Consider the following 26,177-nt stretch of genomic DNA (forward strand, 5'->3'; position numbering starts at 1 on the left):
AGTCGTAAGCATTTCCTTGTTCCCTGATGTTGAACGTGCAGTGAGAGTCAGGTCCTGCCCTCCCGGACCCCTCGTCTGCCCTTACCTATGTGCTCGTGGTTCCCTGCCTGGCAGCGTGCCTCCTTTTGGGTCCAGAAGAGCACCGTTGGCGGTGCTCTGGTCAGGTGGGGAATCCGATTAGCAAGGTAGCCTGTGCTCACGGCCACCCCTTGCTCCTCGTGTCCAGACGGAGCGTGTGCCGCTGGACCTCAGTCCTCGGCTGGAGGAGGCGTTGGACTTCAGCGAGCTGGAGGCGGAGCCCAGTGAGGGTGAGGACTTCGAGGCCCGCGGGAGCCGCTTCTCCAAGTCTGCCGACGAGAGGCAGCGCATGTTGGTGCAGCGTAAGGATGACCTCCTGCAGCAAGCTCGGAGGTGAGCACTTCTCCAGCTCCTGCTGTGTGAACCTCGGGTTAAAACCCAGGGCCCGAAGGCCCTTGTCACAGATGCCAACATGGACAAACTATCACATGTCGCCTAAAAATTCAGATTTCAAACCTCTGTTGAAAAACCAGAGGATCTGGTGGCACTGAGCCCAGTTGGTAGCCTCTAGCCACTGCTGCTGGTCGTCTCCTGTGGACGCCTCGGCCACACTCACTTAGATGGCACTTAACATGCCAGCATTTTCTAGACCCTTTATAGGACTTACTCTGATTCGCTGAACTTAAAAGGGAGCATGTTAATTACACCCATTGGACAGATTTAAAGCTGAGGAAACGGAGACTGAGAAGTTGACACAGGCCTGGCATCCAGCTCCTGAGGCCTCTGTCATGGCCACTCTGTGTGCCTCCAGCCTCGCAGTGCAGACCTGCGTCTGTGCACAGCCCCACTCCACCACCCCGGGCAGGTGCGGCCAGAGCAGGGAGTGTTTGTTCTTAAACTCTTGTTCCCGTGGGTGAGTTTGGTGCCCAGCACAGGCCTTGTGATGGGGGGCTTCATGCTGGGTGGCAAGTGGGGAGGGGGGAGCTGGACAGCTGCCTGTAGTTGGGGGGGCGGGGGTCCTTGTGCAGAGAACTTCTGCTCCTCCGTTCAGGGATAGTGTCCCCGGGTGGCACTGAGGGACAGCTTCATGCCAGGGCAATGATTAGAGACACGTGTATGTTTCCGCATGCGTGCTCCAGCGCTCCCCTTTCCCTCCTCCCTCACGCGATCCCTTTTTTTTGGTAGGCGTTTCTTGAACAGAAGTTCTGAGGATGACTCGGCCTCGGAGAGCCCCCTCCCCTCGGAAGGCGCGACCTCTGATCCTGTGACGCTGCGCCGAAGGATGCTGGCTGCTGCCGCGGAACGGAGACTCCAGAAGCAGCAGACGTCCTAGCACTTCCTCAGCTGCCTCCTCCTGAGCTGCGCGCCCACCCAAGAGGCCTGTCCCCAGTTCTGCCTGCTGTTCGAAGACGTGGGCTTGACTGCATTGCCGCTGTATAAAGCATGTGGTCTTAATAGTGTTTGGACAGCTGACAAATTTAATCCTTTTTTGTAATACTTTCTATGTGACGTTTCTCTTCCCTTTAGAAACACCGCACATTTTAACCCTAGGCGTGATCTCTTCTGCATTGACTGGACTTGCTAGGGGTGGGGGAGGATTGAGAGAAAGTGGGCAACCGGAGGCCCTGAAGCAGGCAGCTTCTATGACTGGTTTATGCAGAAATCACAACAAATGCTGGTGTCTTTAGCTCCAAATTTGGCAGAAAGTGTCTGTGTTTGGGGTGGTGGGAGGATCGGGGAGGCTGGCAGGGGGTGGGTGGGGGAAGGATCCATAAAAAGCAGCGTAGAGATGTAGAGCCTGGGCCCGACTTCACACCACTGTGTAATTTCTGTTGTCAGACTGCTGTTCTTAGTGAGGAGGCATTCGGAATGTCACAGAGGCCAGACCTACAGGCTCTTGGACTCCTGGACCGACGGGGCATCTTGGAAAAGCTGTGTTTAGTTTGATACCTGGAGCAGAAGAGGGGAAAGCCCAGGGACAGAGTGTGAGGGGGTGACCTGTTATGTGCAGTACATCCGGGACTGAATTTCTGAGCCCCTGATCCAAAGCTGGCTTCATTTCCGTTAATGCTGGTGCTCCCCAGCATAGAGTACACCCGGTGTGGCCTCTCCTCTCTGCACCTCATTGCCACCACCGCCCCCGCCCCCAACATGGGGAAGGTCAGCATTGAAAGGGTTACGCAGCAAGCTTTAGTTCATGGTTTTAATTCCTTGGTCACGTAAATCGGGCAATGCCAAAGGCTGTGTGTTTGAAAGTGTGGGCCTTATAAGAAGGGAGAGTAAATTTTAGGGGGCTTTATTGAAGAAATAAAAGATACCTTTTGAATCTTTCTTCCCTAGAGCCCTCATTTTCATAACTTTGTTCCTGTTGGTTTAATTCAACATACAAAGGTAAGATGATGAGTCCACCTGCCTTGGAGCAGAACCAGGTCTGAACTTTTTCAAATCCTTGACATATCCAACGTCAAGGATTTGAAACACGCAATCATAGGTTACATAGTTGAGTTTTATGTCCTATTGGATTAAGTTTTTTTTTTAATGTTTGAAAGCATAGTTTTATGGTAGTCTTTTTGGGAAGAATCCAGTATTATCTAAAATTATTTGCAAAGTTAAATGTATTTTACATAACAAAGTTTTTAGACTGTTGAGAAGTAATTGAAGATAGAGTGATGAGTAAATGTTTAGGATGAGGTAATTTATTTCAATAAATCTTTCAAAAGCCTTATCTTGAAATGCTGTTAGTAAATTTCTGTGATTTTTTTTTTTTTCTTTTTAAAATTTGTTTTGCTGAGAGCATAGCTATTTGTTTTTATTGTAAAACAATAATAATAATAAAAGGCAAACTCTCCTAGTGTGTTGTGTGTGGCTGGGAACTAAGGCAGTTTTTTTCCCAAGGTGTAGAAGTTAGATCCCATTTTGATTTTCTGTGTTCCATTTTGGTTAGAGGGTTTTTCCATCCTCATCCTTTGCATGTTTTCCACGTTTAAAGATGACATCGATGCCATGTGTTCTTATGTTGCAGACGTGTGAAAAGCGAAAATGTTTTGGAATCAATTTAGAAGGACCTGAGACATTGGAATATAGCAGTGTGACAGTGATTGAAGACATGCCTTTAAAATTGACCTACGTCCACCTTTAGCTCTGACAGCTGGATAGTACAGGATTCTGGGCACTCGATATATACTGTCTCTTGGCTGTTGACACTGGGGGCTTCTGGGACAGATGTCAAGGGCACGAGGCTAGATCAGAGTCCTGGCATTTTGAGGGCGGTCCTGCCCCATGGGCTGCTCACTGTGCTGTCTCCAGGAAGGCAGCCTGGAGCGAAAGCCAGGCTGCTGGTTCAGGCCTGTAGATGGAGGCATGCCGGGTATTGTGCATGGTCGTGGAGGTGCCCTTGCCCCCTTTGGGCTCTTTGGAAGTCATCTCTGTTACTCCCTCCATTTGCTTTTGCCCCTTGACCTCTTGGGTTCTCGGTTCTGACACATTCCCTAATTTTGAGGACTTTTATGTCGTGAAGAAACTGATGGTCCTTGTGGATGTTTTACTTGGATTGACATCAATCCTGGGTGCCCAGGTGGCCACTTGGACTGGCTTTCCCACTTGAGCTGTGTAGACGATGTGCTCTTTTATCTTTAGGCAGCAGACACAGACCTTCCCCACCACAGGAGAGGAAGCTGAGCTCTGCCGCAATGGGGCCTCACATGCAGAAGGAGCCACGGCCCCGCTGCCGAACTGGTCCAGGAACCTGTGCCTGCCTGGCTTCCAGCCCTGAAGGCTCTTGTCACCTGGAAGCCTCCATCTCATCACCCTTGCTTTTTGTTAAAAATGGTTCTGAACCTGACTGCATGTTAGTTGCTTATGGAGGTTCTAGAAACCATGATGCACAGGCTCTGCCCCTCCACATCTTGTCTAGTTGGTCATTCCCTGTATCCTTTCCCAACAGAATGCTTCTTGTTTTTTTTTTTTTTTTGCTTTTTTAGGGCCACACTTGTGGCATATGGAAATTCCCAGGCTAGAGGTCGAATCGGAGCTGCAGCTGCTGGCCTACGCCATAGCCACAGCGACGTGGAATCCGAGCCAAGCCGTGTCTGCAACCTGGTATCTGAGGTCATGGCAACCCCGGATCCTTAACTCACTGAGCGAGGCCAGTGATCGAACCTGGGTCCTAATGGATAATAGTCGGGTTCATTTCCACTGAGCCATAGTGGGAACTACCTGATTCCCTTTTAAGGAAAAGACAAACTTCTGTTGTTTTTATTTATAAAATTCATGTGCAAGTTGGGAAAGAACACTTTTATTGTAGGACTTTTTTTTTTTTTTTTTTGTCTTTTTAGGGATGCAGCCTCACCATATGGAAGTTCCCAGGCTAGAGGTCGAATCAGAGCTGCACCTGCTAGCCTACACCACAGCCACTGCAACGCCAGATCTGAGCCGTGTCTGCGACCTACGTCAGGTGTAGCAACACCGGATCCTTAACCCACTGAGGCCAGGGATCGAGCCTGCATCCTCATGGACACTAGCCAGGTTCGTTTCTGCTGAGCCATGGCAGGAACTCCCATAGGGCACATTTTTAGAGAAATTCATGTGCATACATGTGCAAGTCGTGTTCTTCACCCTGCCTCTGCATCCCCCCTGCTCCCCCTCAGCCAGCATCATGATGTCAAGCTCTGGCTAGGAGGGCAGTTTTCCCGTCGGCAGAGATGGTTGTGAGCCTCCCTCTGCAGATAAGCTGGGGCAGGGGGAAGCTGGTAGGAAAAGCGCTGGGTGAGAGGCAGGCCCCGTTAGCTAGCTCAGCAGGCTTGTCACAGCTGAGGAGGGTGTGGATCTGTTCTTGGTAACAGCAGCGGGGACCAGCCTCTTGCTAGTCCATGGTCTCTGCAGCTGTATGAACTCCTACTTTCCATCCTCACTAGATTCGAAAGTCCACAGGAATTGCCCAGGAGAGGCCTCCTTGGGCTCTAAGTGTCTGCAGAGGATTCCGATTAACTGATCTCACTGAGCCCTGCCGTCTCCCAGGTGACAGGATGGAGCACCTGACTGCTTGGCTAAGCAATCCAGGGACATGATGCAAGGATTTGGGTGAGCTGTGTTCCCTCCAGGTCCCAGTCTCAAGTAATTTGCAGGTAGCTGCAGCCAACACCTGGCAACCCAGTGGAGAGGTAGTGAGACCCATCACTTGAGGGAATAGGGAACCAGACTTGGGGCACCAGGCTGGGCTGATCTCTGTTGCCCTATGTGTGTGTATGTGGCCTGCAGGGGACTTCTTGGCATCCAGGCCCAACGGGGGAAGCTTCTGAAGATGTCCAAGTGAGTGCCTGTGACCCCTGCGTGCAGAAGGCCAGGGCCATTCTGCTGTGGAGGATCCTGTATCAGCATGGGGCATGTGGGATTACTGGCCTCCCCCGCTTTCCAGTCCTCAATTCCACCCTGGAAAACAAACCAAGCCAGCTGACAGAAGATGCCAGAGCTGGGAGGAGGAGGGCATCTGTGGGCAGGTGCAGCCCATTCCTCTGCCCACCCTGTTCCCAGGTGGCTGCGCTCAGCAGGCTCCCCTTGCTGGCAGCATGGGGCGGGAATGACGCAGGCCAGGTCCTGGGGAGGGTTCCTTATCCAGCACCTAGAGCCCTGCCCACCAGCCTCCCAGTGTCTGTGCTGTGGCCCAGTCAGATCCCTCCTTCCCTTTCCTGTCAGAATGAAGCCCGAGCGTGAGACTCAGGAATACAGACAAACATTCTCTTTATTGAGCTACACATGAATTTTCCATTAGTCAGAGAAGTAGACTGGCAGTGTGTAAGATATCACAGAAACCTCACCGATTGGGAATAGAAAGGCTTAGAAAGACCCGTGGGCTTCTTTTTTTTTTTTTTTTTCCTTTTTTTTTTTCCAAGTTTTTTTATTTTTCTGCATTTTAAATTTTTTGTGTTTTGTCTTTTTGCCTCTTTATCTGAAATGGCTGTGACTGGTCTTCAGCAAATATTAAGTCTTAAAAGTGAAACCGTGAAGAGGTTTGGGGTTTGATACTAGTCAAAGTAGAAATGACAGTGGGCTGATCATGAGAACTGTGGCTTTCATGTAAACACTACATTCCATCTTTTTTTTTTTTTTTTTCCCATCTTGTGGTATTTAAAAATTTTTGTTTGTATCTGCAGCACAAACATCCCCACATGAGAAAGAGCGAACACAGGTCACTGAAACAAAGGAAAAGGTGGAGGGGTGCGCACACATCCATCTGAGAGACGGAGAAGCGAAATGTCAGCAGGGGGTAAACCACAACCCGGTTCCCAAAGACTGAAAGCTGACCTGGTATGTAATACATAGTTCTTATCAGGACAAAGAAAAACTAAAACAACTGGAAAAAAATGAGAAAGTAACTGTAGAAAGGGGTTGGGGGGAAACTGTTTTCTATAGGGCTCTATTTATATATATGTTCTGTATTCTTTTGGGGGCAGCTACTGGCCAGTGAGAGCTGTGCTTTTTCTATACAAACCTGGAGCGAGCGTGTGGTTGGAGGGGCTCAGGGCTGTGGGTCTGGGTTGGGGGAGGGCTGTGGGCGGTGAGGCCGCATCTGGAAAGTGGGGCCTGGGCCGCTGTGGGGACCAGCGCCCCCGTGCGGACAGGCGGCACCTCTGCAGGTGGGATGGGGAGGGCACGGATGCATGAGTGTACGTACGTTTCTTCAAAAAAGAAAAGAAAGATGGATGAGATGGTGAGTTTTCCTTTTTCCTTTTGTTTTTTGTTTTTTTTTTAAGCTACAAAGCACATGAGAAATGTTCTTCTTTTCCTTTCAAATTCTAAATGTAAAGACTCAACTAAAACCGGATTCTACAGCATTCTACAGAAATACACAGCCGTCAGTCACTCTGGGTCGTAGGTTAGACAGGGGCTTGATACAGAAAGGCTGTGTGTCTTACAAAGGCCAAAAGGTCATGCTACCAGGAGATCAACGTCAACAGCAGAGAGTCCGTGAAGCAGTCTGTAGAGAGAGAGATAAGGGGTCCGGTCTGACCATTTTCCTTGATTTAAACCACAAACCAACCAACCTGAACCCCTCCAACGTGTTGAGTAATGTTGGGTGGGGCAAGATGGGGGCAGCATCACAGTGGGAGTCGGGAACCCAGGGAGCCTAGTCCTGGCCCCGTGGGAGGCCTCACCCTCTAGGGCCCTGACCCAGCCAGGTCTGAAGATGAGCCCTCCCCTTGGCCACATGCCTCCTCTTCTTTCTCCTGCCCTTAGAGAGCTGGTGGCAACTCTGCAGGTGACCTTGAGCCATGGTTTGCACGGCCCCTTCCCTCAGCTGCTCATAGAAAGCAGACCTAGTCTCCCTTTTCTGATTCTTGCCTTGTAGACATGAAAAAAGAAAACTCAGGAGACAGTGGATGGGTCAGAGCAATGATTCTTCTAAATACTTGAAATTAACAACCACCACCATCTGAGAAAGATGTGTCCTTAATTTTTCTGTTATTGGGAGTATAGGGCAGGGTGATGCTTGAGGGTCTTGGCCATTTTCTACAGGGTTTTGGAATTTGCACAAGAGTAGGACACACCTGAGTGTGCAGGTGGAGGCAGAGGAGTGGGCTGGACTGGGGCCAGGCCTTTCCTTGCCTCCCCCCCCCCACAGAAATGGTCTTAGAGAGTGAAACCACGTGGCTGTTCTTAAAACAAGAGACTCCCAAAGGGGATGTTGTATGAGTATGTGTGTGAAAGCGTGCAAGCACACAAGTGGATGCTTTCGTACTGTCCCGGGAAAACCTTGATGATGAATGGAATGGTAGTCAGTTCTGTCTGAAGCTCCTTCTAGTACAAACTAAAAATGTAATATATATTTGTCTATAATATAAGGTTCGTTATGCCTTTTTAAAGTTTATTTGCCAACTTGCATTTGTTAGTAGGGTGTGTGTGTGTGTGTGTGTGTGTGTTTACGCAAGCTTTTCTGTGAGTGCTGGAATCATTACCAAATAGGTTGCTATACAGGACAAGAGGTCAGTACAAGCCGCAGCCCCGGAGGTTGTTGGCAATGATGATGTCGGTGACGGCGTCGAACACCACCTGGATGTTATTCGTGTCTGTGGCACAAGTCATGTGACAATAAATTTCTTTGTTGGGCGAGCGGTTTTTGCTTTCAAATTGTGTTTGGATGTAGGCGGCGGCATCTTCATAGGTGTTGGGGCCTGAAATGACACAGCAGAACAGGGGAGGCCCTGGTGAGGGCTGGGGTCGCCAGCCGTGGCCTCAACGGTGGAGGCGGCCGTGGGGCGCTTCTCCAAGGCGGAGTCCCGTCTTACATTAAAAACCACGTGCACTGAGCGTCCGCCGGGCTTCTGACTTGCCCAGGTGCGTCCCTCTACGTTCCCATGGACTCTCCCCGGGAGCCACAGCCCATCCCTTTCTAGATGAGCGCACCGAGGCGGGCCAGGTCGGCCGTCCACAGCACTCGGCCCTCGTCTAGACCGAGGCAGTGAAGTTTGATGGAAGAGTTCCTGGCAGGCTGGTGGCCCTGGGCACGCGGTGCATAGAGCCTGCACCCCTTCCTGGGTGCCCCCTTTTAATGAGAAGCCACCTGGCAGGGCTGGGACCGTCTCTAAGCAGTCGCCGTTCTTGGGTGGGAGGCCAGGGTCGGGCATTGGTAGCCTCAGGCGGGAGGTTTAAGGGGCCAACAGTGGGTATAATACCAGCTGGGGCCCCACTGCCCCCACAATTCCTGGGATGTTCCCTTGCTCCTGGCTGGGTGAGTTAAGGACAGTTTACCCAACGAGCTCTATCCTGTAGATTTGATTAATTACCATAAAACATGGACCAACATACAACTCTCTGAAAGCCCATCAAAGGAAGTCGCCCCATTTTCCTCAGAGCCACTAGGATCTGGCCTGCACGGAAGCGATAAATCTCACATTAAGGGTGTGGGGTGACCCCTCCTCCTGCCCACTGCCCCATTTTTCAGCTGCTGGGTGTGAGAGGCTGGGGCTGGGGCGACTGGAAGGCGTCTGCAGTCAGATCAGCAAGTAAGGGGTGTGGGGGGCGGGTGAGGGATGGGGGTCAGGGCGGAGACCAGCTCTGGACAGCCCACAGGGCAGAGCCTCCTCACCCCCACTGCCGGCCATCAAGACAGTGAAGCCATTAAGTTGGTGGCAGCTGGCAGACTAGACACAGCCCCAAAATGGACCCAATGAAGCAGCTTCCTGTCCAGAGGGCGCCCAGACAGGGCACCATGAAGGTGAAAAGTGCCTGAGAGTGACTGTGGACTGAGTCCACACCCTTACACAGCCTGTGGTCCCTTGAGCCCCCTGGACAGCCCGACCACCACCTGCACATCCCAGCTCTTGTTCTGTCCCCACAGGCTTTAGCCTTCACAGAACTGCCACACTGGCGACTACTTGTCATCCATCATGTTGTATGAACTCAAACTGGATCCCTCTGAAGCCCTGAAGAACTTAAATGTTTCCCAAATTCAGACCGACTTTCTCTGGATGCATCCAGTGCCCACACCGCATGGCAGTGAGACTGACTCCTCCTCTGGCCAGGTCCCTAGGGACCAAGGGCCAGGCCTGCCCCCCGGAGGGTGGCACTGGTTTGAGAGGGTCTGCTGGGCTTGGGACTGCTGAGCTCCAGCTGGTCACAACTTTCCAAAGACCCGAATTGGTCCCCAAAGATTTTTGCTGAGGCCAGAGAGGTGGCTGCCGAGAGGGGCTACAGCCCAGCGCCACCCACAGGCAAGGCCCTTCCCACCTGGCCCAGGCCCACCTGGACTCGCTCACCCTGCATACGGCACCCTCTCCATGGCCAGTCCCCCAGCCTTGGCTTCCATCCTCTGGGTGGTACAAACAACCGGGATGGCAGCGGTGATGCAGACCTGGCACCAGGCACTGTTCTCTCCATTCATCCCTTCAGCCCCAAGCAGTGGGCACTATTGTCTACCGTGGTGCGCAGATGAAAAACCAGGCACAGGCTAGGAACTTGCCCAAAGTTGCAGAGTCTGGCTCCAGAAGGGGCTTCAGCCTGCCTGCCTGCTGGGGCCTGCGCCCCTGACATCCGTCGGCCCTGAGAGCCTGCCCTCCTTTGAACCCTGGGCGAGGGCAGACTCCCCCACCCCCGGTGGGGAGGGTGGAAGGGCCAGCATCCACCTCTTCTGGAATCTGGCTGGGTTTGGGGACCCTGGGAGCCGAGCCTAAGCCTGATCTCTCACTGGGGCTGTCAGGGAGTGGGTTCCAGTGGTATCCACCTAGGACACACCCTCTCCTGCCACCTCAGGGGCTTCTCGAAGCTTCCCAGTCCCCAGAGGAACTAGGGCTGGGCTCTGGCCTCCTATTAGTCTCTAGCGGCAGCCAGAGCCAGGCTATCCTTCAGCAGCCAGCCTCCCCAAGCTACCACAGACAGCTTCACCCTGGGGCTGTGACACATTCTCCTGGAGCCAGATGGGAAGAAAACACCCCCAGAGAAGGTGGAAGAGCAGGCAGGATGGAGGAGGCCTGCAGAGAGTTGCAGTGGTTTGATCTGGGAAAAAGCCCAGGGGTGGAGGAAGAGGGGGAAGAAACAAGCATGATGCAGGGGGAAGGGGAGCACAGGCCCGACTGGCAGGGGTGGAACCATCTGCTGGGCACAGGTGGGGCCGCGGCGTGGAGGCGCAGCACGTCCCGCTACCAAAGCAGGGAGCAGAGCAAGCAGGCGGAGCCCACAGGCAGCCCAGGCCACACTCACTGGGCACATGTCCACCCTTTCTAGTCCTGCCAAAGGTGCTGTGTGGTTCAGAAGCGGGGCAGGGGCTGAGGGGGGCTGCTGGGGAGGCAGGAGACCAGGAATGCAAGGGGAAAGGGAAACTGGTCCTGTCCTGCCTCCTGATCCCACCCGAGTCATCTGGTTACAACACACACGGCTCAGGAGGGTTCATTTGCCACCAGGCCCAGGGCGACGCCCCGGGAAGGGCCAGACTGGGTCACGCTGTGGCCTCTTCCTCTGCCCCCTGCCTGTTCCCAGAGCCTGCAGGGGAGACACAGGTCCCGGGCAGGGCTGCAACACCCACCTGTGTACTCAGGAAAGCAGATGGTCAGAGGTGACTTCTTGATCTTCTCACCAAAGAGATCTTTCTTGTTGAGGAAGAGAATGATGGAGGTATCGATGAAGAACTTGTTGTTACAGATGGAGTCGAAGAGCATGAGAGACTCGTGCATGCGGTTCTGCAGCCCCAGGCGGGGAGGGAGAGAGCCAGACAGACAGTGAGAGGGACAGACAGGGAGACAGAGAAAGAGAAGATGACAGTTAGGCTGGAGAGGGAGGAATTGAGCTACTTGGCAGCTGAGGTGGGGCTCCTGGCCCCCATGGCCCCCGTCTCAGGGCCAAAGGCGAAGACTGAGGCTGAGGACAGGGGGATCAGGCTGTCAGAGTCCCCAGCCAAGGGAGGGTCTCCCCGAACATGTGTGCATGTGCACTGGGGTGCTGGCCGGGAGCCTGAGAGTTGGGCTTTGGCCCTTCCCGTCCAGACCTTTCCTCTTGGGCCCACCCTATGGGTGGGGGTGTCCTCTGGGAGTGGTGGTCTGAGGGGAGGTCACGCCAGGCTCCTGCCCCCATCCTCGGGGGCTGCACTGGGGGCTGCCTGCAGGAGTGCCTGGGGCACTGGCCATCCTCCCTCCGGCTGGGTCAGACTCAACCACGTCCGGCTGTGTGGGGACTTTTAAACCCTGCAGACATGGAGAACTGCTTTGCACACAGGAGTGCAAATGAGTGTATACGGATGGGCCCTCCAAGTCAAGCAGGATCCCAGAAGGATGGCCTTCTGCCCTGGGCAGGGATGGCTAATTCTACTGCAGGAAGCCAGGCACAGGAACGTGGGCAACCTGGTTCTCTGTGAACGAACCCTTTTCTGCACGGGAAGGTGGCTCCCTCGTGAAATGCCCCTCTGGGGGAAGGAGGAGCAGTTCATGTCTCCCAGAAACCCTGGCCTAGCCCTGGGAACTTGTTCACCCCAGGCCAAGCTCTGTGGGTAATTCCAGGCTACGTGCTCCCTCAGGGGTAAGAAGACTGAAGCACACGGCAGAAAAACACAGAGAAGTGGCACGGGCATCACTGGGTGTTACCCCCTAAGAGGAGCACGAGCCAGCGGTGGGGCTGAGTAAACCTCTGTCACTTGTCTCCCTCCACCTGAGCAGGAGCAGAAGGAAGGGGAAGTGACCACCACCAGTCACAGAGCCCCAGTGCCCGCTCTTCACCTGCCCCGTGTCGTTTAACCTTCCAAGTCCTTTATAACCCGTGAGGGGTGACAGGGCAGGCACTGGGAGGAGCAGAGACCTGTACCCGGCTCTGAGCCAGACCAGAGCTCCTGCAGCGCAATGGGCTTCTCCAGCCAGCGTGAGCAGCGCATGGGCTTTAAAGGAATAAATTATCAGGCCAGCTCCACAAGTGTTCAGTCTGCTCCTCCATGACTGCATTGTCATGCTGGTGACTGGGAAAGTGTATCAGTGCCAAACCTTTGTTCTTACAGCCAAGGCCACCTGGGGGAGGGGCAGCCTGGGTGCTCAGCTGCCCCTTAGGGGTCCCTAGACCACCACACGGTTCTACGCCCTCTGGGATCCATAGCAAACTGCATTGCCCTTTCACTCTGCTGCACCAACTCCTCTGAGCTTATTACCCTCCTAGCCTCAACCAGTCAGTTCCATTCTCAGTCCTCCCCCAATTCTGCTGGTTGGTCACTGCATGGTCACACTCAGGGAGGCGCAAGACACTTCTGCCTGGTGCCATCTCAGTGGAGCCAGTTCAGAAAAGGGCGGGTGGAGGTTTCCTGGGAACCTGGCTGAGAAGACCCAGGCTCCCAGGGCTACCTGGGAGCAGAGCAGAGCTGTCTGACAGCCAAGGATTCAGTAGGAAAAGCCTCACCGCCACACAGCATCTCCTCGTCCCATAGCTGCTCGACCAAGAGCTGGAAGCCCGCAGCCAGAGCCAAGACCCCAGCTTACTGCCCAACTCGCTCCACTTGATCCACAGACACTAGGGGACGCAGTGGAGACATATGCCCAGGGCACTCCCAGGACCAGAAGTGGCCACCAGGATGGCCTGAACTCAGAATGGAGACTGTGCCCATTAGGCATGTGCGGTGGGCTGGGCTGAGAGTCTGGAAGCCACCGAGCTTAGGTCTGAAGGGACAATCCATGCCAGCTGCCCTGGTTCCAGAATTCCACGCTTCCCACCAGTACCAGCCCTGCAGGGCTGTAGGAACCACTAGCCACAGGCTCCTGCTCTCCAAGAGCTCACAGTCTAATTGTGAGAGAAAACGCACACACAGGAAAAGGTCCTGGTCCGAGCGGCACAGAGCAGGGGAGGGGTTTGGGGTGAGGCAGAGCTGCACGCAGCCAGACCTGCTCCCTTGGGGAGGGTGCTGGAGTGAGCCTGGGGATGCAGGGAGGGCAGTGGGAGGGGAGGCGCCGGTGCAGAGACATGCCCCCGTGGCCCGCAGGCCTGAGTGCCATCCCTCCGAACCCACCAGAGCCCATCACCAAGAAGCCAAGAGCCCAGCTTGTCCTTACACGCTTCCCCAGTGAACACAGTTGCCAGAACACACTCAAAATGGGAGCAGTCACGTTTGAGAAAACAAAAGCCAGGGGTCAAAGCCAGCCGACAGCACCGACAGCCCACTGTCACCCTGGGCCCCAGCAGAGCACTACCGGTGGCCTGGCTGCCGCCCCACCCCCCACCAAGCACGCTGGACGGGTCAGACCGGCCTCCGCCCTCTTGGCAATCCCAGTCATCCAGAATCCTTCTGTCCAGGTGGCCCGTGCCCCGTCCACCAGGCAGCCTGCAGTCTGGCCCCAGGATGTCTGTTATGCAGGGGCACTAACACAACACACCACACTCACACTAGAAAAAGCTGGCACTTTTTATTAATGGTAGGTGACTAATAAATACATTACGGCAGCCAATAAATTATTACAATGACTAGGGATTTATTAAACCAAGGAGTCAGTTGTCTTACAAAATTAGTTAATATGGGGTGGGTGGTGGTGGCGGCGGCGGCAGCGGGGTTGGGAGGTGGGACCACTGCATCTAGAGAGGAGGTTTGCTAAGGAGGGGAGCAGGCCGCCACAGCCAGTGGGAGGAGGCAGGGGGCACCGACGATGCAGGGGCCAAGGCAGAGACCAGGAGGGAAAGGGTCTGGCTGCTCAGGGAGGCAGCAGGAACGGGGGGTGAGGGTGCCCAGGGTGGCGAGGAAAGGATGGGCCATGCGAGAAGGGTTGCATCTCAGCTGCTGGCTCTGCTGAAAAGGGCTGTGGGCTCAGGCTGGTGGTCTGGGCACACTGGACCTCTTCTGCCCCACCAGCCCCACCCTCTTGACAGGGTCTTCGTCTGGTTGGGGTGGGGTCTGGGGCCCCCATGGGAAGGCCCCACTATGCTCCTGGGCAAGAGCGGTCAGGATTCGCCTTCCTGGGGCGGGGAGCGGGGTCCAGCAGCATGCACTGGACCATTCCTGGTCTGCTCTTGAGCCCTGCCTCACTCTCTAGGCTGCTGGGATCCTTCACTCTGCAGGCTTGTGGGTTGACATTGGGGGGCTGTCTGGGGGATGCTGGCCTTTGGCACCCTGGACCGAATCTTTCGAGGCCAAGGAGCCGGAGCCTTGAGCCTCAGTTCCTAAGAACTGCTAGATTGCGCCCAGAGGCTTCCAGAAGGCTCAGGGTAAAGCAGAGGCAGCCCGAAGAGGCCTTGTGCACCAGACTTCTCAAAAAGGGAGCCGGGCAGGCCACTACGTGATCTGGAGAGAAGAGACTTGAGGCCCGGGTTGCAGTGGGTTTACTCACCAAGAGGGCCAAAGAGTGTGCCAAGTCAGACCAAGGGAAGCCAGGGGAGGCAGGAAGAGTGCCTGCAAACTCGCCCACCAGGGCATAAACTGTCCATGCGTTGAGGGAGCAGTGGGGACTCAACCTGGCAGGAGGGAAAGGCTGGGGTGTGCTGCCCTGGGTCTTCTCTGTGAGCCCGCTTAAGGGGCTCTGGGGAGGGAGGGCATCTGTGGGGTCCTGGGCAGTCGTGGAGGGCAGGGTGGCTCCAGTCCCCATCAGTGGAGCTGGACTTGGGGGAGAGGCTGGGAAGCCAAGCTGCCTCCTGGCACCAGATATGCTGGTGGTTTTCCAGCTGAGCTTGGCCCACTGCCCCATGGTAGGGGCATGTGGCTAAGGGCCCTCAGGCTCTCAGGGGAGAGAAAGGGCCAGGGCACCAGGCACTTGGGCCCCATGGAAGGTGGCCATGGGACCAGAGGGTCAAAGCTATTGGCGAGAGGCCCTGAGCTATGCTGTGTGCTCAGGGTTGGGGCAGACCCTATGCCTTCCTCAGGCCAGAGGCCTCAGGCTCAACGGAGCCCTGCCTTAGGCTGCAGGCACTGTCCCCGCCCAGTCAGGGCAGAGTGCCAGGGGCCTCTATGGGTTCTTGGTGGGAAGGTCAAGACCTGGCTCTGGTGAGGGCGGGTTGGTGCAGCAGAGAACTTGCCCACAGGCATCGAGGCGGCAGGCGTAATTTTCAAGGGTTTGGCAAAGGTGCCCCTCCTAGAAATCAGTTTCCCCTTTGGCCTGATAAACTAGAGCCATTCAGAGGGTTGAAGCATGTCCCCTTTGGGGCACACACGTGGCGACTGTCGATAAGAGACCCAACCATGTCTGGTCACTCAAAACACCTCCCCTACACTCACCCCCACGACGGAGCCAAAACTCATCTGCCACCTCAGCTGTCTCTCCCCACGGTGGAGCCACCAGTGATGATGTGGATGGAGACGCAGTGGACAGGGAGGGAGGCTTACTCTGGATGGGAACTGGCTCCTTGGGGGCTTCTACCAGACAGCCGAGGACTCCCCTGGGTGGGCCAGGTCAGAGGGCAAGAACAGCATAAGAAGCTGAATATAGCAGAGCATCTAAGAGAGAAAAGGCCGCCCAGGGGCCAGAAGGGCAGGAGGCCCCAGGCACCCACTCCCCAGCCATGGAACGCTGCCGAGAGAGCAGGCCAGGACCCAGGGTCCTCGTGCCTGCAGGCTGCCTGGACAGCCGATGACTCCCACCTGCAGGGCGACGGCCCAAGAGGTGGGACTTGGCCAGCATCCCTTCTCTTGAGACTGGGGTCAGAGGACAAAGTTAAGGGCACACCTGACCACACCCAGGGTGGTGGTGCCAGGAATAACTGCTCTGCCTTCAGTGTTGGGCGATATGGCCTGACTGGCCCCAGCAGCCCACGCAGGACATTGAGGCAACTGGCTCCAGGGGCCTGTCCCTGCCATGACCCAGCCCCTGGTATGAGGCACAGCACACAACAAGGCAAACAAGATGAAAGTGGACTTGGGTTGGTGGGGTGGCTCCTGCCGCCTGGCTGCCTCATGACCTCCCACAAGGCCAAGAGCAGCAGCAAGAGAGCCAGACCAGGGGTCAGTCCCTGCAGGCATTTGGCACTAGGGAAGGTGCCACGGGTCTCCCGTACAGCCCCCCGGAGCTCTGGGTCTGCTAGCACGAGGCTGCTCCTGGCCACAGGGCAGTTAGGAGCTGTGCTGGGAGTCCAGGGGTCCTGCCTGGCCCAGGACTGAGGATAGCGCGAAGTGGAGGCTGGAGGAGCAGGGCCTTGAGGAGGGAGCCTGAGGCTCCCAAAGGGCAGCCCCTCTCCTCCCATGGCACCTCTGGCTCCCCGTGTGCCAGCCAGAGCCTGCCATCCCAAGCACACATGGTCTGCCTGGGGTGTTGGCTGGTGGCATCAGGTATAAGAGAGAGGAGTGCTCATTTCCTGAGGCCAGCCAGGGCCTGGGTCACCAGGAAGAGCTACCCCACCCTTTTCTGCTCAGGGATTTCTGCAGCAATGTCCTGCCAAGGGGCCCGAGGACTCTGTCCAGAAGAGGGGACTGGGTGTGTATTTGAGCCAGGCTGCGCCCCTCACAGCACATATTCCAGTTGGTGGGCCCGTCCAACTACCCTCCTCCGCCCTAGGGGTGCTGGCAGGACCCCAAGAGCTGCGGCAAACTCCCTGGTTACTTCACCAAGACAAAGAAGCTGGGACACTGGCTACAGGGCCTGTGTCCACACCTCCCCTGGGCTTCCCTGACTACAGAACAGTCCAAAGGCCCCCTGCTGCCCCTGCTGGTTTCCACTGCGTTCACTGTACATTCAGGAAGGAAAAGCATATCTGTTTACATTCCAGAGCAGCCGCCAGAGACCCGGGTGATGGGAGAAGTAGACAGGTCACCTTTGGGGCTGCAAAGACTGGGCACGAGGCCTCCATCCCAGTCAACAGAGGAGCCACTTCTGCTAGGTTTCTGCTCCCCCACAGCCTCCCGCCTCCTTTGCCACCTCTGTTCAGACACCAGGGACCTGATCCCTCCTACCACCTGCCACATGCTTTGGCGAGAAGTCTCAGAAGCATTTCCACACCTGTGAGGAGTCAGGGATGCGGGTTCCCCAGGAGGCACTGGGAAGGCCCAGGAGCTTGAAAGGGAGGAAGGCCCAGAGGAGGACGGGCTTGTGTCCAGGGGCTGAGACCCAAGGGGAGGAGGGAGGCACTTGCCAAGGCCTGAGCCCCAGACCCACACACAGTCGGTGACCTGGTCCCACCCTGGCTTTGGGTGACGGAGCTGACCCAAGAAAAGCTGAGCAGTCCCACTGCCCCAGCCCTGCAGCACCCTGCCCCAGGGCCACCCCCAACACCTGCACAACCTCAGAAGACAGGAAACACTGGGACTTCAAGCATGCGTCACCACATGAAGAGCGCGCACCCGTTCTGGGCTGGATGGCAGCCTTGGCCCCCACACCCCTCGTCCCCGGAAAACACCCAGCGGCGAAGCAGAGGCCAGCGAGCGGCCCAAAGGCAGTGAGCCCCCAATCTTGGCACGGCGCGGGCACTTGGCCCCCCGCCATCCCTGTTACCACGCGTTCTGGTGTCAGGGGCGGGGGCAGCTGTGGAGGGTGCCTCCTCCTCCCCCTCGGTGCCCGCTACCGGTGCTTCTGTCAAGTGCAGAGAATGGTCGGGAAGTGGCGGAGCTCTGGTTCCAGGGCAGGGGTGGGGCAGCGGGCCGGGCAGGGCAGCGGGCGGCTGGGCGGTGAGGCCAGGGCTCAGTAGAGGCCACAGCCCCGAAGGTTTTTGGCGATGATGACGTCCGTCACCGCGTCAAAGACAAACTGGATGTTGTTGGTGTCGGTGGCACAAGTGACGTGGGTGTAGACCTCCTTGTGGGCAGACTTGTTCCTGCTCTCGTACTGGGCCTGGATATACGCCACGGCCTCCGTGAAGGTGCTGGGGCCTGCGGGAGAGACCAAGTTTGGGAGCTGGTGAGGTGAGGCCCCCGCTGGGGGACTGGTCAGGCCACGGGCTGGGGAGCAGACACTGGGGGCCTCTCAGGGACAGCCTTTCGGGAGAAAACTAATGGGGTGCCAAACACTCGACAGCTCAGCTCCATCAGTCATGGGTCAGGAAATAGGTCAGTGGACCACATCCACTTTAAAAGCAATGAAGGGAACGAGAAAGCAAACCTCACCTCACTAGGCCTCAGCAGCGTCAGGACTCCTGTTTCCTTTTACAGTGCATCTAAGGGCTCCTGATACAAGTGTTCTCTCTTCCTGTGGGTCCTGCCCAAAGATGTCTGTGCCAGCCCCTGGCTGACGCATGCCCTGCAGGGCAGGCAGAGATGCCACCTCCCTTGGCCACTGCTGGGCAAGGTGTATGGAAACTGTGTGGCACCTGTGAGCCGCCCTGGCCTCCTCCCTCTCAACCCCCTGCCCTCCTCCTCCACCTCACCTCCAGCCCTCCTGTTCTCCTATTCACCACCCAGGGTTTAGGAACTGTCTGGCTGCTGACTTGCTGCCTTCCTTGCTGCCATATTGCTCTGTCCCGGGTAAGGCCAGGCAGAGGCAGTTTGGGAAGGAACAGAACGGGACTCCTGGCTGTGCCCTGAGGCTTCCCTGGGCTTCAGGAGTCTAGGCACGGGCCCAGGCCCAGCTGCCACAACACACTGAGGGAGGAAGAGGGGAGCTGAACTTCACAGCTATGGCACTAAGCTGGGGTGACTCCTGTGCAAACTGGAGGCCCAGGATGAGCATGGCTGCAGCTCCTCGACACAGGGGTGCAGGCCAGCAGGCCTGGCCTTGAGGGTCTACCAGGCCACAGCTCTTTCCTAAATGTGAGCTGGAGATGAGGGAGTGTGTCCTTGGGAGCACATCAGCCTTGGCAAACTGCCTCACGCTGCTTCTGCTGCCCCATGGGCTACACCCCAGGTCACCTACAGCAGGACCCACAGACCCACACTTTATGTACACCTAAAAGGAGGCTGACTGGTGAGTGTGGGGGAGGTTGAGCCCGGCCCACCTCTGGCTGCATGCTGCTTGGGGTCCTGGCCTCTGGGCAGTCATCCTCTTCTAGAGGAAGGGGGACACTCGTCTGGCTTCAAGTGTAGCCCCATGTCCACTCTGGGGGAACTGGGGCTCAGTCTGGAGTCACCCCCAGCAGGCCCACCTTGCTGGGACTCTGCCTTTGTGCTCTCTAGGCCGGGGGTGCTGCTTGGGCTGAGGAGGCCCACTTCTGCCTCCACTCACCTCTCTGACCAGGCGCTGGCCATCCTAAAGAGCCAGCAGGTACCTGGGCTATTCTAGCCACCCTGCTGCCTGCTGGGGGCCCTGGTCAGGCTGCCTCCATCACCCACCCACCGTCAGGTAAACCCGCGGCAATGTTAACAGAGGTGGCCTTCAGCATCCTCAGAACCCTCCGCAGACGGCCCTGGTCGCTCCTGCTTGTGAAGCTCTCTCACATCCAACAGGCCATTTGAATCCTATAACTACCCGTGTGGGAGGTGCTGTCATGATATTTTTGAGTTATAATCCCAGTTATAAGAGTAACAGCAAATGTTTAGTGAGCACTTACTAAGCACCAGCTGCCATGCTAAGCTCTCTAGGTTCTTGAGCTCACTTTGTCCTCCTGGCAGCTCTGGGAGGGAGGGCTGGATAATCACAGTGATTATCCTCATCTCACAGATGTGAAAACTGACGCTCCGAGAAGTTACATGACCTGCTGTGAGTGGCAGAGTGGGGACATGAGCCTGGGGATGCCTGACTCGAAGCCCCTGATCTTAACCCCCATTACCATCTTGGTGTTGCCCCTTGACTGATAATCTCTATCTACAGGTGACCTAGGTCCAAGAGGTTGCAGAGATCAGGATCCCAGCCCTGCCTCCCCTGACTAGGAAGCCCCAGCTGGCTGCCCCGGGCCCGCACTACATACAGCACATGATGGGGAAGGGAGGGGCCCGCCTTTGGTTTTATGTTGGCTTCTCCATGAGAGAACCTGGTGCATCCGCAGGGTATGGTAAGGGGGACTGAGCTCCCTCAGGAACTGGTGTGGCCAGAGTGGCTGTGTGGCCCCTGAGGGGCGTGGCAGTCTCTACCTGTGTACTCAGGAAAGCAGATGGTTAGCGGGGACTTCTTGATCTTCTCTTCGAATATGTCCTTCTTGTTAAGAAACAGGATGATGGACGTGTCCGTGAACCATTTGTTGTTACAGATGCTGTCGAAAAGCTTCAGGGATTCATGCATGCGGTTCTGCAATAGAGTGGAGAGTCCAGTGAGGGCTGGTAGTACCTGGGGCCCTGACCCACCGCGGCCAGTAACACAGCAGGACAAGCAAAGGGAAGGTCCACTAATGCGGCTGAACGCACCACCAGGGATGGAGATGGGAGGACCCACAGGACGAGGATGTGGTCCCTGCTGCATTCCACACGCAGGCAGGTGGGGTGGAGCAGGGCGGCAGGGTGGGGAACGCTGCCCTTCCCCTGAAAAAGGCTGACCCGGGAAGGGGCAGCGAGGTCACTTGGAGGGACTCCAGCCCACGGAGAGGACATGCACCATGCACGCAGGGGAAGGGGCCGCACCACCATCCACATGTCCACATGGGACCGCGGGCATGCAGATTTTTCTACTGGGGTCTCATTTGGTTTCGCCAGCAGAGGTGGGAGGGTGCACGCATTCAGTTGGGAGACATTAACCGAGGACTAAGAGATCCTCGAATTAATCCAGAGTTGGAAGCAGACACCAGGAGGACAGCGTCGGGGGTGTGATCTTGCTGTGGCCTTGGTGTGATTGGGGACTGGGTGGGTTTAGCTGGGTTGTGATTGGGCCGGGGCGGTGGGGGGGCGTTCTGAGTGAGCTGATTATTGGGGCTGGTTTCTCAGCAGAGGGGCTGGATGAACCCCAAGATGAAAGCCAGCAAGAGAGATTAAAACAGAGAGGAAGATAAAAACCCAGCAGAAAACATGAAGGAAAGAGAGAGGGAAAAAAAAACCCAAATGGGTTCAACCAGTCTCGGGCCAGGAAGTCAAAGCCGGCCCCTCTGGAGGCCCCGTGTGGCCTCACAGAGGCAGTGGCCACCCTGGGGCTGTGGCCTGCGTGGCTGGAGCTGGAAGGGGATGGTGGGCAAGACCAGCCTAAGCCGAGCGGCTGGTGAGGAGTGTGGGACGTGGGAGTGGGGAGCAGGCATCACAGCAATGTCACCCGGCGGTGCCCTGGGAATCTGCTGCTTTCAACTCTTAGTTGACGGTTTTGACTGGAAGGAGGCGCTTCATACCTGCCCGGCTTGGAGGGTGTCTCAGAATCTGCTCATGGTTTTGGCCTTGATATGGCAAGTTAAGGCCCTGCAGGCGGTGATGACGGCAGTGGTGCTGAGAAGTTGTGGCAGGTGAGGCCCAGGGCTGCTGGGGTCCGGGCTGTGGCATGTAGGTGGCCAGCCAGTGGGAAGGCAGCCACTAGCCCCAAGTGCCTGGCCGAGCTCCAGGAGCCGCCTCGGGACACCTTTTTCTCAGGCAGCCCCAGTCCTCACCCCAGGCCAGGGAGGGTGCAGGGCTGACCAGAGAGGAAGGAGCTCTTGCCTCCTGGGGGCAGAGCGTCCGTGTCCCACAGCTTGTCCCTTAGCCACGCGCCTGGACACGGCCACCCCACAGCTGCCATCGACTGAGTGCGAAGTCCTGAGGGCAGGCCCTCTTACACCTCCAAGCCTAGAGGTCCTCACAGCCGCCAGAAACTTCTCCACCACCATCTCCATTTTACGAAGGAGCCAGTGGGGTGGCCGTCACACTCACATGGTGACAGGGGCAATGCTGGACCTAGGGCCATAGCCGCCTAGCCCCCTGGTCGCCCAACGCTGGTCCTGGGCACAAAGACTTTTGCTCAGCTCTACAGTAACACAGTAACGGCGCCATTCTTGTTGTCGCTGTGGCCATGAGGTGCCTTTGTGGGCTCTTTCAGTTGCGAAGCCAACTCCTGTGCCCTGGAGGGCCCGCTGCTCCTTCTTGGGCAGAAAGAGCCCGTTCCCGGCTGTAGCCCCACATGCCTTTGTTTCCCCAAGGTCCTTTGCTTCAGCCCTTGTGAAGGGCAGGGAAGTGAGGACGACGGAGGGAGGTGAGGGGAAGGGTGAGAGACAGACAGTAGAGGCAGAAAGATGAGGAAGAAGGTGCCCCAAGACGGGTCCTGCTCAGGAATGAGGGCTGGTGAGGAGTTTGCAGTGGCCTGGCAATGGGCAGATCAGGAAGGCCATCTGGGTGCAAGGCCTGGCACCTGCCTGTGTTCACTGGAGTCCCGATGGCCATGGAGCTTGGGGCTCCGTGGCTGCCAGACCTGACCAAATATCCCTTTGCTTTGCCTTATGTTTCAGAGGCGAGTGCAAGCCCCTCCCCAAGGCTGATGGGCCTGGGACTTGGGATTGAGCTGGGTGGGTCCTCAAGGAGAGGCCTGGGGCCCTCGACCCTCCAGTGTTTTGCTTTCTTCGAAACCCATGGCTGGATCAGCTTCACGCTCACTGCACCAGCTGCCCACTTCCAGGTGTTACAGGGAGAAAGATGAGCCAAGTGGAGCTCAGACCACGAACAGTAGTCACAGAGTCAACAACGGACAAGTGCAGGTGCCTTGTAGGGGCAGCAGGCTTGGGCTTTAGGGTGGTCAGTGGGTCTGGGTCTGGATCTTAGATGCCGGAGCCTGCTCAGGCCACTGAGAATGATGGCGTTACCAGAAAGAATTGCACAGCTGGGGCCCCAGAGACTCACCCTGGAACAAAGCTTGGGGGCTTTGTCGATGCCCAACGTGGGAGTGTACCTGGGACCGAAGGAGAAGGGCAAGGGGGACAAGCCAGCATGTGGTGCGAGTCCGGGTCACACACCCAGCCAGTGGCCCTGGTCCCAATCTGCCCACAGCCTCATGTCTGCATAAGTCTCTCAGGACGGCGGCTCATCCTCCCCACAGCACCACACCCCAAAGCCCAGCAGATCTTTGCACAGCCCCATGGGACCAGCAGGCAAAACTGACGCGGAGACACATCCAACGAGAAGACAGGCCTTGTTTAAGGCCTGAGGTGACTGGCCCATGACCAAGCCCTGAGTTCCAGTTCTAGAAGGCTTGAGGCCAGGGGTCTGTGCATGCTTCAGACAGAAGGAGCTAACCATTGCCAAGGGCATGCCCCCACAGCCCAGGAGCTCCATCCCGGCAGGTGCTTGTCTCCAGAGAACCCTCGGGTGCACCACGCAAACACCTGGCTTCTCCTGCAGGCTCTGTGGAAGGCCCGCTGCTCTGAGGAAGGCCCACTGCTCTGAGGCTACAGCCTGGATGTGGGCTGCTCAGTGGGCCCCCCAGCTCAGGATGATCCCCAGTAACAACACAACCACCAGCTCAGTGCTGCTGTGCCAGAAACGGTTCCAAGTACTTCTCACAGATTCTCACTCCATCGCCAACACCCCACCAGGCAGGTACCATTGTTACACCCCTCAGACAGATAACAGTAACTGAGACAGAGAGGGCTGGCCTGAATTTAGCAGCAAACCAGGCCCAGGCCCAGAGTGAGGCAGCACTCTATCCAGGTGAGGGCCCCCTCTGAAGCCAGACTGACAGTTTTCTGAAGCCCCAAGCAAAGACGCATTGACGGAAGGCGGGAACCTGGGCTGGTGTGCCCCAGATGAGGGGCTCATGCCCTGGCTGTCACCCATGTGCCACATCCCTCTGCCCTTCCCGCTACCAGCCCCGTCCACAGCTAAGCTCCTGGCAGCAGCCTGTCCACTGCTCAGGGAAGACCTTCGGGGCTAGGAGTAGCTATTTCTGTCTTACATCTTCTTGACTGCACCCTGATTTCTTTTAGAATTTGCTTAATTTGGTTCTGGCCTGACGGCCTCTGTGACTCTGCTGTGTTTACTGAAGAGGCACTTACTGCCCGGAGTCCTAGAGTCTGCAGAGATGTTTGTGATCAGTCCGCACAGCCTCTGAGCAGGGCTGCCCGTGGCTGCCTTTGCTGTATTACAAGGCATCACTAGGCATTTGCCTGGTAATGAAGTCAGAAAAGGGAACAGGTACCATCCGCCTAATGTTGCAACCCTTGGTCACCAGAGACGCCCACCCCAGAGCCTCCGTGGGCCACTGAGGCCAGTTAGGCCACTCACCGTGGTCTCGTCTTCATGGAGCACCTGGTCATAGCCGCTGAGCGCGACGCAGAAGATGATGGCCGTGACGTCCTCGAAGCAGTGGATCCACTTCTTGCGTTCAGATCGTTGACCCCCGACGTCGAACAGCCTGCAGGGGAGACAGGGAAGCTGGAAGTGGTGGGCGATGGGGCCTGGCAGGTATGGGGATGCTGGTCAAGCTAAGAGGCGGGAGGAGAAGGGGGACTGAACACCTGCGAGCCTCCCAAGGAGCCTCATTCCAGGGAGGTGCTGATGGATTGACCACTGCCATCCCCAGGATACTGGGCTGTGCCCCACACAGTCACTCAAAGACCTGCTCTTGCATCTTGAGACTTTAACTGAGGGGTGAGCTTGGCTGGCTCCTAAGAAGCACCTCTGCAAGGTCCCCCTCTCAGGGTAAGACACATATACTGTCCCGAGCTTTCTGAGTATGTCTCTTCATATTTGTGGTCTGGAAAAACTCCATACCAGCCTGGGAGGGAGGCAGGTAGGGACTGTCACCTGCTACTATGTGTAGGGACAGTGAGGCACCAAGGGTTGGTTAAGTGCTCAGGGTCCCAGCAGAAGTTGCTGTGGTAGAACTAGGGTGACACTCAGGTCTGTCTGCAGACAGAGCCTCTGCTCTGTGCCATCCCTCCCTCTCCCCCTCTCAGACACCCCCCTCCAGGTGGCATGAAGGCTGTAGGGGAGCACTGTGGGCAGGCTTTGGTTAAGCTCATACTAAGGCCCTGAGTGAAGGTCCACAGTTTCCTAGGCGCACAGCTGAGGGGTGGGCTGGGCCCTGACCCCCTTTGCACAGGGATGTGGGCCTGCCCGACAGAGGAGAGCAACCATGGGCACAGCCCAGAGTGTGCTCAGAGCAGGAAACAGATCGGGTATTCGTCTCATCACTGCCTTCCCTGGTTCCTACTTCCCCATCCAAGATACGGGGCACTGGCTGACGCATCTGTGGTCCCTCCCAAGGGCTTACGGTAACTCACTCTGTGGGTTGGGCAGTGTAGAGCCTGGCTACCCCCCCCCCTGCCCATGCCCCGTGGGTGAGTGGGAGAGACTGGGGAGGGACACAAGAGGCACTTCACTCGGCCCCTCACTGGGATCCCCAGGTTTAGGGGGCGCCCAGAGGTTCCTGTGCCCGGCGAGGCTGCCTGCTGGGCCCAGGGGCGTGGAAACAGAACTTCAGTCCCCCGTTCTGCGGGGGCACGGGCAGGAGCTGGGCTACAGGATGGCAAGGGGTCCTGGAATCGGCCCTTCCAGGCAGAGCAGGGGGCCAGGAAATGGCCTTATACAGGTCTTCCTAGGTAGCTGCAGCCCTCCAGCAGGGCCTGTTCTGAGGGGCTCAGACCCCCGGGCCTGAGCTGTGTTCTGTGCCTGGGGATGGCCTTGCTTATCCCAGGCCTCGGCATCCCCACATGTCCCTGGGGACGGTTGGTCAGCAGATCTCTGAGCCCTTTCCAGCTCTGAGACAACATGGGTCCTCGGGGTCTCACACATGTTGCCTGGGTTCGCCCACCCTTATTCCTCGCTCCCTCACAAGGTGGGCTTCAAGGGGCCACCTGGGTGACCCACCCTTCTCCTCCTCAGAAGTCACCCAGGGAAAGGGATCCCTTTCTCTGTCCACTTAAAGCCTCCCTGTTCTTCAGAGCTCTGCTCCAGGACCCGTCTTCCAGGAAGCCTCCTTGCTTGTCCCAGCCCCTGAACTTGGTGGAAAAGAGGCACACAGACGAGTCCCTTGTCATGTCTAACT

At 56.7% G+C, this 26,177-nt stretch overlaps 2 protein-coding genes across 6 annotated transcripts in view; one reads left to right on the forward strand and one right to left on the reverse strand.

Annotated features, from left to right (window-relative positions):
* Positions 1-2,866, forward strand: part of AMFR (autocrine motility factor receptor) — a 46,939-nt gene extending 44,073 nt beyond the window's left edge. The window contains exons 13-14 of the mRNA XM_021097092.2: positions 227-411; positions 1,204-2,866. Coding sequence (XP_020952751.2) covers positions 227-411; positions 1,204-1,351 — 333 coding nt within the window. The 3' untranslated portion in view covers positions 1,352-2,866. The remainder of the gene's footprint in view (positions 1-226; positions 412-1,203) is intronic.
* Positions 2,867-5,737: 2,871 nt separating this feature from the next.
* The window catches only part of GNAO1 (G protein subunit alpha o1), a 175,834-nt gene continuing 155,394 nt past the window's right edge, over positions 5,738-26,177 (reverse strand). For 2 of the 5 annotated variants that reach the window (XM_084960232.1, XM_084960234.1), the window contains 3 exons: positions 24,413-24,542; positions 11,033-11,186; positions 5,738-8,186 (listed from right to left, as the gene is read on the reverse strand). In XM_084960232.1, coding sequence (XP_084816358.1) covers positions 7,999-8,186; positions 11,033-11,186; positions 24,413-24,542 — 472 coding nt within the window. In that variant the 3' untranslated portion in view covers positions 5,738-7,998. Of the gene's footprint in view, positions 8,187-11,032; positions 11,187-13,858; positions 18,254-20,386; positions 20,541-24,412; positions 24,543-26,177 lie in introns of those variants that run through there. The other 3 variants (XM_021097094.2, XM_084960233.1, XM_021097095.2) reach the window with 2 other exon arrangements.

The sequence above is a fragment of the Sus scrofa genome, chromosome 6 (genome assembly GCF_054392235.1).
Source record: "Sus scrofa isolate SSC_HxYL_T2T_F1_AM1 chromosome 6, Sscrofa_HxYL_maternal_Yorkshire_Landrace_v2.0, whole genome shotgun sequence".
In the NCBI taxonomy this organism is placed as follows: domain Eukaryota; kingdom Metazoa; phylum Chordata; class Mammalia; order Artiodactyla; family Suidae; genus Sus; species Sus scrofa.